At 38.1% G+C, this 21,462-nt stretch overlaps 1 protein-coding gene across 1 annotated transcript; it reads left to right on the top strand.

The window, feature by feature from the left end:
- Positions 1-369: 369 nt before the first annotated feature.
- Positions 370-17,166, top strand: LOC108372120 (protein encore-like; the record flags this gene model as incomplete). Its single annotated transcript, XM_017627771.1, is given in 16 exon segments — positions 370-1,117; positions 1,168-1,324; positions 1,414-1,564; positions 1,639-1,992; positions 2,057-2,295; positions 11,445-11,842; positions 11,928-12,103; positions 12,172-12,489; positions 12,571-13,036; positions 13,470-13,700; positions 13,703-14,402; positions 14,404-14,804; positions 14,807-15,328; positions 15,331-15,632; positions 16,309-16,414; positions 16,474-17,166. Coding segments are annotated over 16 exon segments (5,334 nt in total), but the record flags the coding sequence as incomplete, so codon positions are not given.
- Positions 17,167-21,462: the final 4,296 nt, after the last annotated feature.

Below are 21,462 nucleotides of genomic sequence, written 5' to 3'. Positions count from 1 at the left end.
TTTAGAATGAGGGATACTATGTATCCACATTAGGGTGCATCACTCTCCATACAAAAAAAAAATCGGTACTATTTTTCCATAGGAATTATAAAATAAATAAATTTTAAGGCTTGCGCCAAAATATTCAATATTTCAAAAGAAAATTCTATAAATATTTTTCCTTAAAACTTACCCCAGATAATAAAAAGGTTCAAACTTAAAAGGTCTGCATAAAAATATTTAAAAATTTTGTCAAAGGTATCAAAACAATTTGTAGGTATTTTAAAATCGGTTCAGCTCAAGTAAATCTTAATATTTTACCGAAATATTTTGGCATACGTCTTAAAATGTAANCAACAACCGAATGTGGCACTATGCAACGAAACCGAGTTCCCCAAACTAACACCGCCGAAATCGACAAAGGGTGGTGGTGGCGCAGGAGGAGGTGGAGGTGGAGGTGGGGGCGGCGGTAGCGGTAGCGGCAGTCAGCGCAATAATAATAACAACAACAACAGCAGTAGTAGCAGCAGCAATAATAGTAATGGCGTTGCTGAGGGCAGCAACAAAATAGAATACAACAACAACAATAACAATAGCAGAAAAATGACAAACACCGGCTCAAATGGCGGCGGTGGCAATAGCACCTATGATTCCACAAAAAATATAACTTCTAACAACACCAGCAACAAGCATCAGCAGCAATACAGTGCAAGCAACGCTTTGCATCAAGCGCTAAGCATTGCTGAGTCGTCGACGGGGCGTGGTGGTGGTGGTGGCGGCATGGGTGGTGGCATGGGTGGCGGTGCCAGCACATCGCTGCACAATTCCGGCATGAACTATCAACTAAATTCAAATGATAATCAGCAGCAATCACACCATCAGATCGCCTACGACAAGGAGAACCGATGCCCACGCAACGACAGCCAGAACAGCAACATGTCGAATATGCACGACGATGAGCCGCAACAACAGCAGCAGCATTACGAGCGCCAAGTTGGTGGCGGCAGCAAGAAACATCGCACCAACTCCAATTCGAAGGGCAACAAACCGCGTTTGAAGAATATTGGTGGCTCTTCGTCGGGCAGCGTGGATGGTGGCAATTCGAATAGTAACAACACATCGGGCTTCATTTCAAGAGGTGCGTAATGGCAATGTATTAAATCAATTTAATATATTCATAATTTTTAGTTTTCAACAACTCAGAGAACTCGAGCGAACAATTCACCGATCATGGCGGCACCGATCTGTTCAGCTTCTTCAAGGAGACGCTCAATAAGCATCCAAAGGACAGACATTTCCTGCTAAAAGTGGAAAAGGATCTAACAGAATTTGTGCAGGAAAAGAGGTGAGTGGACGAACTTACGATTAAAATTTTTTTTTTTGGTTGTCTCAGCATATTTGGCCTTATATTCATTGGCATTATTTCCTTTTTAGCCGCGGTGAGTTGCGCTTCCCACCGGCTTCTTCGTACAACCGCATGTTGATACATCGCACAGCGGCCTTCTTTGGCATGGAGCACAATGTCGATACCGAGACACAGCAATGCGTTATTGTGGCAGCCACCAAAAACACACGCATACCCGAGGTGAGTAATGATCGAAATTTCCACTTATCTAATTCAGCTAACAATCGCTTAACGTCATTGCATTTTATCTCCAGATTCGCTTCAAATCGTTGGTGCGCGATCATCGCGAGGATTCACGCAAATCAATATTGAAGCGCGATACGCACAGTTTCGATGAGGCACGTCAAAGTAGTTACCTGTGTCCGGATCGTGGCAGCATGCTTGATCGCAAGGCAAAGAGTTTTGAAGAGCGCGAGGAGGACTATGAACGCGCGCGCAGTCGCATTTTCAATCGCAGTCAAAATGACAGTGGTGAGGGCATGGACGATGGCTACATGAATGTCAGCTGGACGCAATCGGTGGAACAGCAACAGCAGCAGCAGCAGCAGCAACAACAACATCAGCAAAATCGGCCACGTCCCAATGGCAAAATGATGAAAATGCAGAATGTAATAGATTGACTAGTTCGAATCTTAACGAATTTCTAACTCGTGTGTAACTCTTTTTTTACAGTCAAATGATTCACGCGATGGCCGTTCTGGCGGCGGCGCTGTACCCAAAGTGCACAACTACAATAACTACGGAGGCGGACCATCACAAGGTGGTGGCGGTGGTGGTGGGCCGCCTATGATGCGCGGCGACTCGGCAAACTCAAACAAAAACAGTGGTGGTGGTGGTGCGCGTTCATTTTCTAAACAAGATCCAGCTGGCAGCACAAATACACCTTGGCGCTTGTCGCCCTCCAGCAGCGGGTAAGTGTAGCTTTAACAGAATGAAACAATTTACATACTTTAAAGTTATTTTGTAAAGTTTCTCTTGCATCCAAGATAAATTCGTTTACAAATTGTAATTTACAATAAAAAAAATTATGGCTTTTGGCTTAAAAGTTAGCTCATTACGAAATTAAAATTAATTGAAATTTAAGTGATTTAATTCATTTTTTATTATATTTTACTATTATTGCCATGAACGTTATAATTTTTACAATTATTTATAACCATCACTGCCCAAACTACAAACTACTACAATCATAGTTATAAAACTCAAACACAATCTGTGCATTCCGATTCGGTAACACCATCACCGAATGGCTACTGTAGCGAGGATCAAGCGTCGGAGCCATTAATTATAACGCCGGATGGAATTACAGTTTGTCACCTACAAACACCAGTCAATCTTCATTTGCAGCCTACGATTCTATGCAGTGCCGGCGTCATGCCTGCGCATTGCATGGACGAAGCGGGAACGCCAACTCCAACACCAATTGCGGATGACACGACGCTGCCCAGTCGTGGTTTAGTGTGGGCCGTAACCGATATTTCTAGTGTGCCAAAGGGCAGCGTGCTAATTAATCCGCAAACATTGCAACCATTTGTTAACCAAGACGGGTAATTTACAAAACAAAAAATGTTAAATTCAAAAATTATATTTTTTTTTTAAATTAATAACCTTGCTGCGACAGAAAAAAATTGCGTTGACGCTTAATCATAGTCCGGAGTGTAATGGTATATGAATGGAAGGAAGGCTTCAGAATCCCTTTTTTAGCATTTTATTTTTATTGCAATTCAATACAAAATCGATTAAAAGAAAAAAATTTATGAGTTTTTGAAAAACTTGATTTCCAAGCACGACCGTAGGTATCTATTTTATTTTAGTTTTTCGCCATAACCATAAGCAGCTCTGAGGTATTTCGCTACGTTTTGAATAAGGCGTTATGGTTATCAGGACGAAAAAAGAACCTCAGTTTTGCAAATATCCCACTGAAATGCGGTACGCGATCGTCTTTTTTTATGTATGTATGTATGTGTGCATTACTGATTTGTAAGAAAATTTGAAGATCGGACCACTTAGGGCATAACAGTTTTTACTCTACGCAGAGTAGAAGGTCATTGGTGATTTTTTGGATGCTTTTCAAAACCATTGTATATAGATCATAGATATATTCCTTGCATAGTGCTATGATCTTTTGCCTTCTGTCATTGTGCTTCATAATTCCCACACCACCTCACCCCAAACACCACACCCTTTCAAACCCACCAAAAAATAGTTGATTTAAAAAAAATAATCAGCCTCATTGCGACCGGCACATCGAGTGCAAGTCGTTTTCAGAAGTCGAGTCGTGTCGAAAATTGCATGACATTGTCTAAAATTTCGTTTGAACTAATGTATTAAAACGGAAAAGCTTGGCAGCACTGGATATTTTTCGGCGATTTTCGTCGTCTACTTATTTTTGCACGACAGTGGCAATGTCAATTTTGTCGCAATTTAGTCTAATTTACGACTTAAGCACGGAGGCTAAATAATTTTGCAAAAAAGTCTTAACCCTTGACGAACTTTTTATCTAATATGGTCACCTTTTAATTAGTGGTTTTATTGAAAAAATTTTAATGCAGTTTTCCTAAATATTTTTATTAAAGTTTATCTAGAAACAATTTTTACAGTGACTATTTTTGAAAATTTTTGCCAAGCTATGTATATTAATTTCAATTGAAAGTTTGAAATTTCTGGATTTCCTAATTTATCTGCTGAAAAATTAAAAGGAGCAGCCTTTGTAGCAACAAAATTGTAAATAGCCTTTTGTTTTCTCTCTTTATTGAGTTCTCCCATCCAAATGGTAAATAGTTCACTACTGATAAAAAAAGTGCCATTTCCCACAAACCCCAAAAAACTGCAACATGAAATGGACGAATTAAAATCAAAAACCTTCATTTGTACATTTTTGATAGTCTAAACATTGCAAATTTAGGAGGAAAAAAAATATTAAAATTTATGTCAAAAAAATATATATATATGTATATAAAAATACCAGCTACAAATACCTGTTTTTTCATTATAAATATTCTACCTTTTTGTTAATTTTTTCGATAATTATTATTAAAAATGGTTGTTCGATAATAGCTAAAAACAAAAACAACATTAAATAGATTCCAATATTTTATTCACAGACAACGACTTCGACCGTCTGCCAAGCGTTTGTCGGTCCTTTTTTACAAAAATAAAAAACACAGTTAGTTGGTCTGAAGCTTTCTTTATCAAATACCAAGGACAAAAAGTAAATTTTTGTAAGCACGAAAAACGAATTTTTGCCTAAAAAACTGATCAAACTACCCGAATGGAATGTACCATTAATGAAGTTATGGTTTTGAAGTCGTTTGAGGCGAAAAACAACGTTTAAGATTCTTGTAAAGAGTCCAATTCTCAGTAAATATTTCGACTATGATTGTGCGTCTACCGCTGCATTGAATACCTAAAGTTTGCAAAATGTTTTCTGCTTATGCGCACGCCACTCCTCTAACTGTATTTTTACTTTGCTTTTAAATATTCATAATTATCTGAAGAATTTTTGTATATAATAAAATACTCAAGGCGAATTAATATAAGGTGATAGCAGGAGTACAAAAACAAATATTTACATGTATTTTGTTTTTGCTTTGGCGGCATAAACTGTCAAAATCTGTAAGAGTGTGTGTAGAAATTCAAACAAAATTTTTCAATTTGATATCAGAAGCCGTGCGGCGAAACACATACACAAAATCAGCTGAGCTAGTAACACAACCTTATATAAATTCGCCTTGAAAATACTCAAAAATAAATGACTACGAGTAACAATAAAAACTTAAAACAAAATATATGACGTGAAAAAACATAAATTCTATTAAGATAATATTACAGTATTTCGAGAAATAAAGTTATTTACTTATAGTTGAGATATTGCTAAAATAGTTAACAAATACATTGGGCCGTATGAATAAAAATAAGCAATTGCTTTTTCTTAAAATTTCAGATCTTTTACTCAATTTATTCAAACAAAATTGAAGTAAAAGGTATGAAAGTTTAAGAAAAAGCAATTGCTTAGTTTTTATTCATACGGCCCATTACATGCTTTACTTTAAAAAAATATCGTTATCTGATAAATTTATAACTCAGTTTTTTCCTTATGCTTGAACGTTTCCATCAGAAAAACATATCGACTACAGTATATTCCCTTTTGTAAAGGTCAGGTCCGCATAATCGTGATGCCGATGAGAAAGATATTTCACCAGGCCTATGTGCATATACGTATCTGCATGCCCCTAAAATGCTTCAAAAAAACGGCTGAAACTGTGCTTCAACAGTCCGCACATTCGAGCAACAACACCCACTTCGCTTTTTCACTGCAAGAAGCCTAAACCTCCCCTACAAAATCCTTAGCAACTCTTTTCACCACCTGGTAGAAAGGGTACAGCTCGGTATTCAGAACTGTCAGAAGACAGCACTACGGACAGCCACCGGATGCCTTCTGATGTCGCCAGAGCATCATCTCCATAGCGAGGTCCAAATGCCCCAAAGGCCTGGCCTGTCAGGGAGCATAACATTATGATATGCAAGCTAGTAGGTTGCCACAGACGAGAGCACCTGAATAGACACAGGTGCTTTCGGAGGAGCCTTCACCAAGGCACGTCAGAAGGCATGTCTACGAACTGAAGGACGAGTTCTAGACGTACATACAAAGACCAACCACTGGACCAGACTCTGTATAGACAGGTCATAAATGTCACTCACAGTTAGTATGTCTCAAACTACATCAACTCCCAACCTGTGAATGCCGTTTTAGTAGAACTACCACCTACGGTTGGCGAGACAGAGCTTCAACTGCTTCGGGAGACCCGCAACGCACATGCTCAACTTCTTACTGACTGGCTACTGTACTGCAACAGACATAAGTGCTGAACACATTGAAATCAACGGACCACAGCTTCTTCATTATCTAGTTAGATGCTTTGTCGATGGCGAAATGAATTTTTAGAACGCGGCAGCGATATCGTGGATTTGCTTGAGTTTGACATACAACAAGGGAAGAATCTTATCTGTCGCTAGAAAAATATTAACAGATCTAATCTGGCCACAGCTACATATTTGGCTAGTCTACATAAGAGTACATGTTAAAATTAAACTTGACAGCTGTAGCCCGTCGTTTCCAATGTGTGTTCAAGCTTTAACTCAGACTTTAGCAGAATAAGTACTCTGGAGAGACTCCGCTTGACTTAAATCATATCTTCACATGCCCGCTTGGTCCATCCCCATCGGATTGGTATGCTTTCTGTGCCTTCCGTTGGCTTAGCTTGACCACAACGATTGAGGGACGTTTTTGTATGAAATACTACTTACTTTAAGGTGATTGTCGTGTCGGTGTAGGCTCGCTCCGCTGCTTTCCTCATAGCGAAAACCTCTGCTTGAAATATGCTGCAATAATCAGTAACCTTAGTGCCCACCCGCCCAACATTCAGTTACCGGCACCCACTGCCTTTACCATTTTAGAGCCGTCCGTGAAGATGTTTAGAGATCTACGACTAGGTTTTATTCCCAGCGATGCCCGAGATATGAATAGTTTTAGCAGCATTCCACCATACCAAAGCGCCATAGAGCAGTATTAGTGCGACTTTTGCTGTGTTTAACCAATGCATTGGGTCAGGTGACAAACCTCAAGTGACTCTCAATATTATTTTGCATGTATATACGGCGTTACTGCCTTTCTTTAGTCTTTCCTCAACATTGCGCCACCGCAGCAGCTTACTGTTGTCCAAGAGTACTCCCAGATACTTTGTGTGGTCTTTAGTTAACAGTTCGATGCTACCCAGCCTCGGGGATTGCCACACTGCGACCTCATATCTTCGGTAAACTATTTCGAAAAGAAATTAATCACGACGCTCTTAAGTAATTTGCGCCTTCCTATCACCGAACAACATCTCATTTTTATGTGCTTATATACATTGATGTTCATAATACTCGTATTAAGAAAAATTAAGTTTATGCGTTTAACGAGTCAATGTTTTCGTGAAGATGTTTTGAATTCAGATAATTATGACTTATAAATAACCCACATGTAAATATTAATAAATCAATGTTGCAATACTTTTTACTGTTTGTAAATTTTCATATGTGTTTTTATTTAATGTCTATTGAGCTTTTCATCCACAATATACCACGCCATACATTTTAACATTTTGCAAACTTTGTGTAAATGTACTTCCAAGTTTCCGCTGTCGAAATTTAATTTGCATAACTTTTAAGCTACACATGATATGTAATTTAAATAAAAATGTTTTCGTAAATTATCTGCAAATCTATGATAACAAATGCTAGCTATAAAAGCCAACACCAACACCTAGCGCAACAGAATATTATTACTGTGCAAGCACTCGGCAACGCTTTAGAAAATACTGAAGCAATTTTATTTATTAACCTTATTAAACCGAACTGATTTATAAAAGCTAAAGTTTGTTTTAAATTTTCTTTATACCAAGATTATTTACATAAAAGTGTGCGCTAAGATGAAGTAAATACTACCAGTATGATCCGATGTAAACGATTTAAAATAGTAAACGCTTAGTCGATTTGGAGACGGAATCCAAAAACTAACCGATCATATTTCTTTAGAAAAATAGAGGAAAAAATAATTCGCAAATTCTCTTATGGAAGTAAATCGAATATGGTGGTGTTCAAACTTGCCTAGTTATCAAGTTATCTGGTTAAAAATGGTTATGTTGTGTATTTTATTGTTGTAAAATGAAAAAAATATATATATATAACCACAACCACATAATCAGGCAAGTGTGAACCACCCACAACGTTACACGAAATTGTAAGTCCGTTTTGCTAAAAATAATTCCTCATAAAAGTATTTATTTATGTATGTTATGGCATCTCGCGAGTCGGTTTGGATGTGTCAAATAAATATGTGCTGGTTACATGGACATCACTCTGAATTACTCAACTGTGTGCAGTCGAACGGCGAGTCAACACCTATACAGATGACTCGCGACCGTCTTTGGTGCCTATAAGCCTGTTTGTGTTATTTTTATTTTTTTTGAAATTCTATAATAAGAGTGTATTTATTTCGACTGAAACGCCTGGGAGTTGTTTAGTTTGGAAAATTGGAAGGTTCGACCTTCATATGGCACCGCTAGGGACTAAACAGTCTATTATTAGGCGTGGAAATTTTTTCCTTTTTAATATTCCACATATCGATTGTTCTATTGCAATAACGACACAAATCAAAATTTCATGTAATCTAGCGGATTAGGTTGAAATCTGGATTACTCCGGTTTATTTTACCTTGTTAAGTTATATGCCAATTCGTCCAATCCACAATTTGCTGTAATTTGTAAATAACCAATTAAGTTATGTGCACTTATTTTATTTGTGTTACACATGTGTATTATAAATAATGGAATCAGTAAATATGTATATATTGGTTTTTTACCTATTAGGCTATTTCGGCTATTTCCAGTTTTAAGGCTTACCCCTAATTTGCTTTAGTATTACTTACATTCCCACTTATTGAGGAAAGTGTGCATCATAGCATAAATGTTTTCAGGTCAAAGCAGATCTTCGGGGCGGAGCGGAGCAAGGATCAAAGAATTTTGGCTGGAGCGGAGCTGGAGGAAAGGGATAAAAAAATTTATTCGCTCGATTGCTCATTAAAAAAAGTTAAATTTTCTTATTTTTTTGCCACTGAAAACAACCGTATTAAATAAATTTTTATTATATTTTTACTTTACAATACTGTTCATTGTAGAATACCTAGCAGTCAGGGATAATTGCCACGAAAATTTAAACGGCGATAAAAAAAAAGAATGACGCAGCAGAGAAATGTAAATTTTGCCGACAGTGCGGTTTCGTAAATTCTCCATATCCAGAAACGAACGGAAAGCGATTAAAATTTTCGTTCTAAACGTATCCAAAAAAAGTTCAAAAAATAGTGCGATTTTCGGTATCCGGAAATGAACAGAAAACGACTAAAATTTTCAGTAATATTCTTATCCGAAAAACGTTCGAAAGCGATGATGTTATTTGAAAGCAATAATTGTATTTTATTCATTCAAGCTGAACATTTGCGTAGTTGGCATTGGCTGAGTATGCAGAGGATCGTGTCAGCATTTCTTAGCTTTCTTTTCTGAAGGTGTCGGGTTCGAATGACGTCAGGCGTTTCTTTAGTTCTGTCTGGCCGTTGGCCTCAAATACAACATATCTGTGAAGTTTCAACAGTGTGCCACCAAATTACAAAAAAAAAATTGCAGCCTGCAGAATATCTGTCGCAGCTATTTTGTAATTTTTGAAATTTTTAGATTGTTTAATTTTAGTAATTTTAGATATGTACTTCAAAATGTTAAAATTAAACGCGAAAATGCAAAAGAAATACTGTGTAAAAATCTTCCTCGCCAATATTTAATAACTTTTAAATTACTACAATCCTCTTCAGTTAAGGCGCGCGAGTAAACGTGGTATGCATGGTGTTACGGGGCGTATACGTTTCATAAACGACTACGGGTATATGAGCGCGTTTTGTTATTTTTACTTTTTTTAATATATCTTTTTAACCGACTTCCAAAAAAGGAGGAAGTTATCAGTTCGTTGGAATATTTTTTTTTTTTTGTATGTATGTTACCGCATAACTTTGGACCACGTCAAGCGATTTCGATAATTATTTTGGCATCGGAAAGTTAGTGTCTCAGAGGTAGTCCCATCCGAAACTGGTTCATCGGATCATGAGATATATATATATTTTTTTATATGAGAATTGAAGGTAGTTTGTTTTTGCTAAAAATTACTTGTTTCAGTTTTCTTTTAAATACAATTTCGCGATGGAATCTTGTTCTAAGATAAGCGTGCTACCAAAAACACTCGTAAAATTTTCTCATATACTGAAACACTCTTATAATTTATGTTCTTTATACATTTGTTGTATTTGTCTTTAATGCTGACTAAACATGGGGCAACCGTGTAGGCAACTTGATTTTCTTGCTCAATACACACGAGGCAACCGATTCGGCAACCAACACAAAATATCAAAATAATTTGATTTTCGTGCGACGATTGCAGCAACACGACTTTCAACAATGCGATATACTAGGCAATGGTCGAAGCAACATTCCCTAGTTGCTTCAACGGTTGCCTTGTGTGTAGTCAGCGTAAAGTATTATAGGATTAACTACACTTGAATAAAAAAATTAATAAGCATTAAACAAACAAGAGAAAATTAGTCAAAACTGGTCAAACTGTCGTGACCCTATGTTTTTCACGCGACTGTATGTGATTTTATAACGTTTTTCCACAAATTCTTATATCGTTGTAAATCAACGACTCTTAAATGTATGTACTACTACATACATCTACTACTTCTCTGCATTAAAAACATTTTGCTAGCAAAAAAATTATTTCTTCTTATAATTGCAGTATTTTGGAGTCCAAAAAAAGTTTAATACTGCAAAAAAAGTATAGCTACGAGTCTTATGTATAACTAAAACCACTATTAACCACTAAAAAATGTTTGGACCAGTAAACTAATATGAAAAATTATAATGTATATGAAAATATTTATCAAAAAAAGGTTTAAGCAAAAAAATCATTTTAAACCTATTTTATAAAAAAAAACTAAAATATAGGCGCGAATTATTAATACGTTTTAGTTTTAGGTTAGATGTGTAATCAATGTTTAGTTTTAAAATTTTCAGTTTAGAGCACTATATTTCCCCTTGTCTTTGTTAATTTGTATGTTTCGATGGACATATGTATGTATGTATGTATGTATAATGACTACAAAAATATGAACATAACAATTTATGTTCTTTATACATGCAAATAGAAATTATTTTACTAATTTGAGCAAAAAAAACAACACTAAACGCTGCTTAAGCACTTTTTTGTATTAATTCACACAAAACATATACGCCCCAAAAGTGTAAAAACTCTCTTGCTGTATTTGAGCTAAAATATGTTTTTTTTTTGGGATTATTGCTATTTGCTTTATTTAGTATTAATTGCTTTTCGCAAACAAATACCTTTACATTGTCAAAATTGCATTAACAATTTCTTGTATACGCCATCAAGTAACAACATTTTTTTTCTACTTCTTTTGCAGTTCAATCTATCATTTTGACCCATCCAATCTGCCACCTAACCAACAGCCAACATACCATCCAAATCAAGGCAACAATACCGCCAACTACGCACAACAGCAATCGCCACCACAGCAGCTGCAAGCGCAGCCACAGCAACAACAAACGCTCGATACCAATATAAAAAAGAATAAAGGTACACATCAGATATCATCACCATCACCTGTTGCATCACCGGCCACAACACCAACACCGATGCCACAGCAACAAATTCACTGTAAGAACGTGCCATGCAATGAAAGTGTTGTTACCATTCCGCTTGCTGAATCTGTATCTGAATCCTCAACCCAGACGGTGGCTATGTGCGGCGATGTAAACTGCGATGGAATTGGCATGGAAATGGCAATGAATGCCACTGAAGGTATGTGTGGCATGTGTGTGTGTGTGTGTGTGTGTGTCGCATTGCATTCAAAATTAAATTTCCCAAAAATTCTATGTCCTTACAGAAGCGTCCACCCAATTGAGTGCTGACGAGTGCGATAACACATCTGCCACTGGTTGTCTGAGCATTACCACCACAACTTCCACCAAAAGTTATGATCGTATCGAGGTGCAGAAATTTAAAAATCAAGCAACTAGCCCTAATATTCCAGCTGAAAAGGAGGATTTGTCAAAGCGTGAAGTAAGTTTTGCAATTAATTGCCTGCGTAATCATGTATTAGTAATTTTTCTTTCCATTCTCCGCCATAGAATTTAGTAGCATCTTTAGATGCCACAAACATGCAAGCAGCAGCAACGCAGCCACCAGCACCACCACCACCACAAAGTCAAACGCCCACAAATAGTGTCAACGTACCATTGCAGCGTGAGACACCACATTCTGCGCGCTCAACACCGTTCAGTACCAGCGAGTCAACAAGTCAACCGAAGAATCGCGCTTCCGAAGAACCTAAACCCACTACGTGGACATATACGCAAAGTTACCAGGCACCAGACGGTTCCACGGTATTTCATACCACCACAACACCCAGTGGCACACCATATTGCACTACAACATATCAGCAGGGGGTAAGGAAGAAGACAGAGTGGCAGCATGCATTAGCAAATAACGAACATAATTATTTTGTATTTTGTTCTTCTATTCACCAGCCTGATGGTAGCGTTTATGCCATTCCACAGGGCATGGTTTATGCCTATCCGCCGCCAGTTGTAAGCCACGCACCGCAGAAACAGTTGAAATGTCCATTCAATTCGTTGTCTGTTTTGCAGGAGGGTGAAGTGCAGAGCTATTTTATGCCTGTATTTGATCCAAATCAGCCCCGTACCGATGCCACCGGTCTCATACAAGCTGGAGCACAGGCCATATATCCGACTGCAGCTGCAGCAGCGGCCGGAAGTACAGCTACAATGGTACCAGTCGCAGCCGCATATCCGACCGCACAATTTGCCACCGCCAATGGTACGCCCATCTACGCTCCGGGTCAATTGATATATTCGAGCGATCAATTTGCAGCAGCAAGTGCGGCGACAGTTGCTGCAGCAGCACCGGCGAATGGACAACTGCAACAGATACCGATGACCACCTATCCAATCGGATATCCGTATGCCTATAATGGTGAGTGAATCGATTGGGTGGAGGCAAAATGATGAAGATATATGCAGAAATAAAGCCTAAAAGGAAGATATTTAGAAAGAGAGACCTGGAGCTTCAAGTAAAAAAATTTAATGAAGTTTGTTGGGAAACGGGTTTAGCTGAATGTTGAGTCGGATATATGCACAATTTAAGAATGTCCATATATTTTTTTATATTTATCGAAAATTTCTCGACTCATCGATATCGATCATCGTTATCGATATCAGTATCAAGGTTATTGAAAATAGTATTCATATTTGCATTAGTAAAATTAATCGTTAGAGAGCTGTCGAAGGCATAAATTGCAGTAGGAGTTAAAAGTTTAATCTATCTAAAAACTTCCTAAAGAAATACAATTTTATATAGAAAAACAGTTATTTAATGTACATATATTGCTTTTATATTTTTCCTGCAGGTTACTGGAGTCAACCGATGACCTACTATGTGCCACAACAAGCGCTCACCAATGCAGTTACAGCCACTCCGCTCTTACCAGCACCGCCACAGCCACAACCCCCTACAACAGCAACCGCCCAATCTGTGGCCGGACCACACATCACTAGCGGTATAAATATCGCGAATGGCCTTGTTGCAGCCACACCGGCGGCTGGACCGTCGTCGAACACCACCGTAGGGTCATTAGGCAGTAGAGTAGCCATCTTGGCGGCATTCATACAAGTGGAAATCACGGTGTTGGTGCATCTGCATCCACAAACAGCTATCAGACGCATAGCGGTACGACGTACTTTGGTACGGGGCGTGTTAAGCGGCCGACTTCCTCGCATTACGCCAGCCACCAAAACAGCGGCCATCAACTGGTTACGGCAGCTATCCCCAGCAACGGCAATGCAACTACCACATATCAATTAGGACACGCAGTACCCACACTTACATTGGCGCATGCACCGGGTGGTGCAGCAGCAGCAGCAGCCGCCGCCGCTGCGGCAGCAGCAGCTGTGAATACATCAACTGATCTCAGCATTGGCAGCGGAGCAGCTCCAGCCACAACCATGTATACGTTGCCTCAACATGCGGCGCTCCTGCATGCGAATATATTTCCATATGCGCCCGCCGCCGCTGCCGCAGGAGCAGCTGCAGGCATTGCCGCTGGCACACCACAAGTGCACACACCTGGCGCTCCACCAACGGCGGCAGCACAATTAGCTGCCACCGGATTGACTGGCACAGCGGCTCATGCACAACAAACAAATGCTGTGATCACCCCATTCTATGCTCATCACCCGCCCATGACAGCTGCCACACATCCCTCACATGGCAGCACCGTGCATACGCCCGGGCCGGCTGCCATACCGATTGTCGATCCCAGCACGCTCACGGCCATCTCGCATCAACACCAGCGGTGCAAGCAGCACGAATAATGTAACGCCAGTGTACAGCGGCGGTGGTGGCGGAAGCGCTTCACAATCGGCGCCCAGCACGCCACACTCTGTACCTAATCAAACAGCACAGCGCAATCCGCCACTCTTCTCCACACCGCCTATTTTGAACTCGAATGGCGGCAGCAATAGTGGTGGCTACAGTGGCAGCTCTACACCACAGTATTACACCGTGACCAGTGGACCAGACGGCAGTACAACGCTTATGAGCAGCCCACATGGCAGCTCTTATGTGCAACACGATAAACGCAACAACAATACAAATATGGGTGGCAGCAAAAAACCACCGGCGTATCCAAGCAACTCGCTAAGTCGGCAAAATTCTACATCCTATAATGGCGCCTCAAATGGCAAACCCCTCTACTAAGCGGCAACAATGATACGCGCGCCTCTCCCGGCAGCAGCAGCGGCGGCTATCAGGGCTCACGTCCGCATAGCATGAACAAGCGTGGTGGAGGCGATAAACCGCAGACACCGCTGCTTAGTGGTCCACCTAGCTATGGCAGCGGTCCAACCGTGTCTGCTATGAGCAGCAATAACAATAGCGGCTATCACGTGCACCACAACAACTCACCATCAGATGCCAAGCCGCCTATCCGATTGAATGCGGGAGCAGCTACCTTCCGGCAAAAGGGTAGCGGCGGAGTGGCTTATGAATTTCGACGCAGCGCTTCGCAACGTAACTCGCCAGGTACTGGGAACTCAAGTAGCAACGACAATAGCAATAATACATCACCGAACAGTATAGTCGGATCGAGTGGGGGCGGTGTCGGTGGTGGTGCGAACACACCCAATTGCTATGCCACTGGTGGCTATGTGAACACTGGCATCGGCATAGCTGGCGGCACTATGGTCGCTGGTGGTGGCGATCATCAAGCGATGCAACAGCAACTGGCACACCATTGTACATTGCGCCAGCACGTGGCGCACACATTCCACCACAACTGCAACACGGTGGTATGGTGGCGGCCGCTGCTGCTGGCGGCACGGCAGCCGGACTGGCGGGTACACAACAGGCCACCACAGCTGCAGTGTTAGGTGGCGCCGCGGCAGCAGAAGTGGCGAATGCGGCTGCAGCGGCCGTGGCGGCGACAGTGGCGCATCATCAACCGCTTTTGAGCGCTTATCAGCCAGGTGCATCGGGCGTTTACATCAAGTATGGCCAAACTTATTTTGCACACGTAAGTAGTCAACAATGAATATTAGAACGATTAAGGTCAGTGATCTAAGTTTAAACTGGCACTGAAAAACTGGCCGTTAAAGAATTGTTGCCAGCCACGTTAGATAGCTGGTCAAGATCGGCTTTAAGGAACAACATTTGAATATTTTTCCTGGCCTGTGTTGTTGTAGCAGCATACAAATTCCCCAAAGACTTTTTGGGGAGTGTTGCTGGAGTGACAGTCCTTGGCCAGATATAAATCTGGGTCGTTCCGGTTACGTAGACCCGACTGTCGTGGGAACGTTTTTCCTGGCCTCATTAGACCTGCTTCGAATACATTCGCAAGCACAAATTCCAATTACAAAATTTTACACTAGAAATACGATTGATTATGTCCCCATAGATAGTCCCATATAGGCCGCCTCGGTATTCTCATCAGAAACCCACCAAGCTTGGGATCCTGTTCTTTAGGAATTATATCCTTGTATTGCTCACTAACTGAGAAACTCGGTAGCCTTATGCCGTTCTGGATCGTTATTTATCTACCTTCTGCTATTAAGGATTAAAGGCCAAATTCTTTTATTTTTCATTAAAAGGATTTCCGCAAATTTTTTTCTATTGCAACTAGTAACTCTGTTAGGATTTCACATATTGGCAAAGCAATTACTAATGTATTCGCCTTCTCGTGATACTTTTAGCCCTCAGTCGCTTTACCGAACAGCCGCCGCTCACCCTCAACAGAGTTGCGACCTGCAATGGCGCCCGTTGCTGGCATGTATCCAACTGTCAATATGATGATACCAGGTTCGTAAAGATGCTTACTTTCTCACCAACAAGTCTATTAAATTTTAATTTTATTATAGCTGCTCCACGACATACGCAAGGGCGTCATCCGAATCCCAACTATAAGGGTACGCGGCCACGTTAAATGCAGCTGTACACTGTCCAGCAGCAGTCACAAAAAATATGAAAAATCAGTGCTAACTGTGTCAAAACAACACTAAAAGAGCAACTGAACAGGAGGAATATGCAAACGATGACGCTATACCAAAACCTAAAACTAAGTTTAAGCTAAAAATACCCTAACCTAGTGAAACATATGCGTAGATAAACAATAATTTAAACAAAAGAAGAAACAAAAAAATAACAGAGCATATTAGTGAAAACGAAGACATAAGAGACAACAATAGAAACAAACGAGTTAGGCGGAAGCAAAAAAAATAAACAGAAATAATCAGATAACGACAATTCGTGGCAAATACCTTACCTACATACATACATTTAGAGTTAGTTAAGTAACTGCAACAGGACAAAGGAGCGAAATTTTGAAACACAAAAAAAAAATAATATTTTCCGGGCCATTTTACAGAAAAAAAAATATTTGAAAAAGATTAGAAACATCCACAATTTTGGCATTACACAAGTAGAATCGACGAATCAGTTACGAAAATCAAATCAACCAATTGCATCCATACATATGTACGTATGTAGACAGATAGAAAACCTACCTAAACTCAACAGCAATAGCCAATTTGAAAGTACAGCAATGCATCATACATACAAGCTAAGAATCTTCCACAAGCATAAAGGTAAAGATAATACGAAATNAACATGTAAACATACAGCAAACAACAACAAAAAAAAACAACAGAAAAGCAAACGAATACAAGGTAAACACGAATCCATAAATTAAAATGACACAAATAAAAAGAGACTGACTTGAGTTGCATATTGGCAAAAAAAAAAAAAAATGGAGTGCAGAAAGGAAACGGAAATGAGTAGCGCCTAGGCTAGCTTAAAGCAATATGAGTTAATGATATGGAAATGCTTAAGCTGTATTGGATGAAAACTTAGTTGTGATTATAAAAATAAACATATTTTTTGTTAGTATTAGCATTGCGCTATTACTGTTATTGAAATGCTATAATTGTAAATAAGTTTTTTATTTTTTTATTTTTACCAACCATAAAGGTTTACATTCATAAACTCTTAAAGACATGCATAACACCGCATGCCGTAATTTACAATAAATTTTTGTTACTTACATATATTTGGCTTCTTAAAGAGGTGCTAATGATAGATATTTTGAATTACACGATATTAAATCATGCCACAGCGACTTATTTTGTTCTGAGAAATTTTGTTCAATGTTTGTATTTTTAGTGATTATTAGTATTTTTATTAAAACTGAAATTCTAACGGATACCCATGGCTATCGTCTGCTTTTTGTTAAATTTACGAAAATGCGATCACTGAATACGAAATGCTACGAACTTAGGTGTTTAAAGTATATGCAACGTTCGTAGCTATTAAAATTCTGTGATAGAATTTTGGTAGATTTCACAAAAAATCGGACTACGATAAATTCAGTGATAGCTCCAGTGCTACAACAACAGCAGCAGTTTTCCCATTTGTACATAAATCATTTCAAAGCTACTTTATTTGTTAAATATTTGTCTGTAAGGATTTTATTTGTTTCCTTTAATTTTTCCAAAATCTATTTGTTTTTTGATTAACACTGCACAATATTAATGAAAAATATGTTTAAATGCTAAAAAGAAAAAATTATTTTCTTCCAACCCATATTTTCTGCCGACCAACGTAAAAGGTTTTGGCTCATAGTGCTTTGCGTGCGTCAAAAGATTTGACGAAAGCCTGTAGATAATATCGTGACTCAAAGTCGCACTTAACGCCTGCTTCCGGCAAATGCCAAGCAATGGCTACAAAACAAATACTTCATTTCTCATAAACCAGTGAATTTATATATAAATCTTCTCGAGACACAAAAGCTTAAAAAGCTGCAGCACTAAGCGCATATGTACGTTACCAAGCACAATCGAAGCTATCCCATGCATGTAACCAGTGAAATCAATGCGCCAATACAACTGTAACAGTCAGTCAAACAGTCAGTGTCTTTTTAAACAATATATTATATATAAAATATAAAAAAAAAATAAATAAAATTACACGCTAAAGTAATATGAATTTTATAGTATGTAAACAATTTTACTATACATAATAAAAAAATACTAATAATAATCCTAAAGGTAGACTTACATACAAGCAGAGGAAGTAAACACCTAGTGAATAATGAAAGACGCAAACCGTGTACTAAATTAAAATTAAAATTAAAAATTAAAAATTAAAAACGAAAAATTATGTAATAATTTAAAAATCATAGCACTTATGTATGTATATCGGCTGACTACTACTAAACACTCACAAGAAAAAACGATTCATAGTTTTCTATATCATACACACGCACACACACACTCTCTACCAGTAAGCAAACAAATAGCCCAACCAAATCAACAAAATTTCAATTACCCGCAACTCAATCGAACACAGCGTGAAACATAGGGCGTATGAGAGCCATCACCCTCGCTCGCTGACTCTCCTGCCAACCACACAGTGAGCAGTGCGCAAAAAAAAAACCAGCTAGGCGTTGCTTGTGTACTGGTTTGTTGGTTATACGAAAGCTTTAATAAATGTACACTACAGTACGCGTTGAGAACAATAAATTCTATTCAAAAAAATTATTAGCTTATAGTATGTTTTCTAACTACGTAAAGATTATTATTAAGAATTTTACACATCTGGCATGCGCGCAAATGATAGAAAAAAAACTTTGTAATTTATATGCATTAAAATTAGAAAAAACACTAATTAAAATTCAAATTCTAAAATCTTTCATAGTTTCGAAAACAAAGTGATAGACTATTTAGAGTAACTGCCTAACGCACTGGTTACGCCTACTGCAATTGCCTTGCTCCATGGCTCAATGAAACGCTGCTTTTTTGGTTTAAATTTTTATTTCTCTATCCTACTCACAAGCACTATTTTTTTTTTACTACTTTTAATATGTCGAAAACGACGTGATCTGTTACGTAAAGCCACCTGTGAAACACTATTATATTATGAAATACTATTAGGGTCAAGAGAAGCAAAAGACGGCGCTGTTTTANTCGCAACTAAATTACACTTACAGACAGATACATACATACATACTCGTATAGTTTACTATATGTATAAGCCATATACTTTATTTATATTAATTATAATCATATATATATATATATATATAATTATTTAATATACACATATACATATATAAACATATATGCTTAAGCATATATAAAAAAAAAGAAAATAAAAAAAATAACTATGAAAGTCCAATATTAGAGAATATGTTATTATTATTTATGTTTATTGATATGAAATTTATTTAAATAAACAATTAATATTGGAAAACAAGAAAATGTCTAATGTTGGTTCTCAGTTGGTGAATATATGTGGCTTGCGCCAAAATTGGTTACCGTTTACTTTGCGCTTTGCAATCTCAAATCGTGTGCGCTCTAAAAGGCTTTTTTTATTGTTAAAATATTTGGTATCGAGTAAGTATTTCGCTATGATTTCCAGTGAAGAGTGTCAGAGGCGCAGCGCTTAGCTCTGGCATGCCGACTGTTAAGAAGGATTTCGGTTGCAATCGGGTTTCGAAAATTTTGTATGTATTTATGAATTTTAAGAATGCGAAACTTCCGTACAAGTTCATATTTAAAAAATAAGCACATTTCAAAGAAATCGCTCTGAACTATCAGCTGGCATAGTAAAGATTTCTAACCCCACATAGTATAGGTTTTTGCGCATAATAATTTCCAGCCGAAATAAAATATTTTAACAATTTCGGTGATATGCTGTTGCCTACATTTAGGCTGAAAATGGTTAAAGCCATGATATACTTATACACTGTTTGCTTTATAGAAGCATTTTCGGAAAAATTTAAGCTTAGAGTACCGTTACTAAAGTGATTTCATTACATCCTAGGGTCCTAGATCCTAGGTAAAAACATCTTTTTCACAGTACATGTTGTAAAATTCACCGAGGCAAAGCGAATGAGTCTGGTGGTCAACGAGGACAGGACGAAGTATATCCTGTGATCAAAAAAAAAAAAAAACAGTGTAAAGCTCGTTATGTTGTAAGTAAACTCTGAAAAATTGACTTTTGGGTGCCTTAATCATTGAAATCGACCTACATATCGTCGCTCGAATAAAGAAACAGTGTAAATGCCACATACACTATTATTCGATAATTGTACCATTGGATAGACAATCCTTTAATCTATTAGAAAAGTCTTTAGTTTTCTTAAATATCTCTTTGGCTCACTAATTTATTCCCCAAAAACGAAATTGTATTTGTATGGTTTGTAATGGTTTATAAAAACTTCGAATTCGGTTTTCTCAAAACTAAACTTTTCATGTTACACTATTTCATTATTCCAGCGACGATATGAGAGTCGTCGCACGAAAAAAATATGTTGTTTACACTGTGATGAAGTGGAATATTTTTTAAAATGCGAAGATGGTAAATGACATCATTTTTGATATTGTTTGTATGTTTGAATATGTAGGTCTAGCCTGTGTCTAAGAATATTTCTTTGAAAAAATCGGCGCTTTTCTGTTAATATAGCTGTTAGAAAACAAAGCTTACAAATGATTCAAACTTCTTATCGCCTGCTGACTCGCAACTAGTTATCCTGCAATACATCCCCATATAATTTGACACCATTTTCAGTCCAAATACTCAAGTGTATGTCTGAACCAATTGCTGCTTATATGAGCTCACTCGTGAGATTGCATGTTAAATTTTTCGTCAAAAGCGTGTTTTTAGGCGAAAATTGTGTTGCGCCTATCTTAGATAATGCATTATCTTCAGTTTTGTATAAAGATCAAGATTCCATCGCGAAATTGTATATTTAAGTGAAAACTTAAAAAATATATATACGAAAAAAAAGTAAAAACTAGTAATTTTTAGCAAAAAAAAAACCGACTTCAACTCTCATATAAAAAAAAAAA

The sequence above is a fragment of the Rhagoletis zephyria genome, unplaced genomic scaffold (genome assembly GCF_001687245.7).
Source record: "Rhagoletis zephyria isolate East Lansing unplaced genomic scaffold, Rhagoletis_zephyria_1.1 Rzeph_scaffold_05460, whole genome shotgun sequence".
Classification (NCBI taxonomy): Eukaryota; Metazoa; Arthropoda; class Insecta; order Diptera; family Tephritidae; genus Rhagoletis; species Rhagoletis zephyria.
The sequence above is the reverse complement of the archived record's forward strand: the minus strand, read 5'-3'. Positions and strand labels throughout refer to the sequence as shown.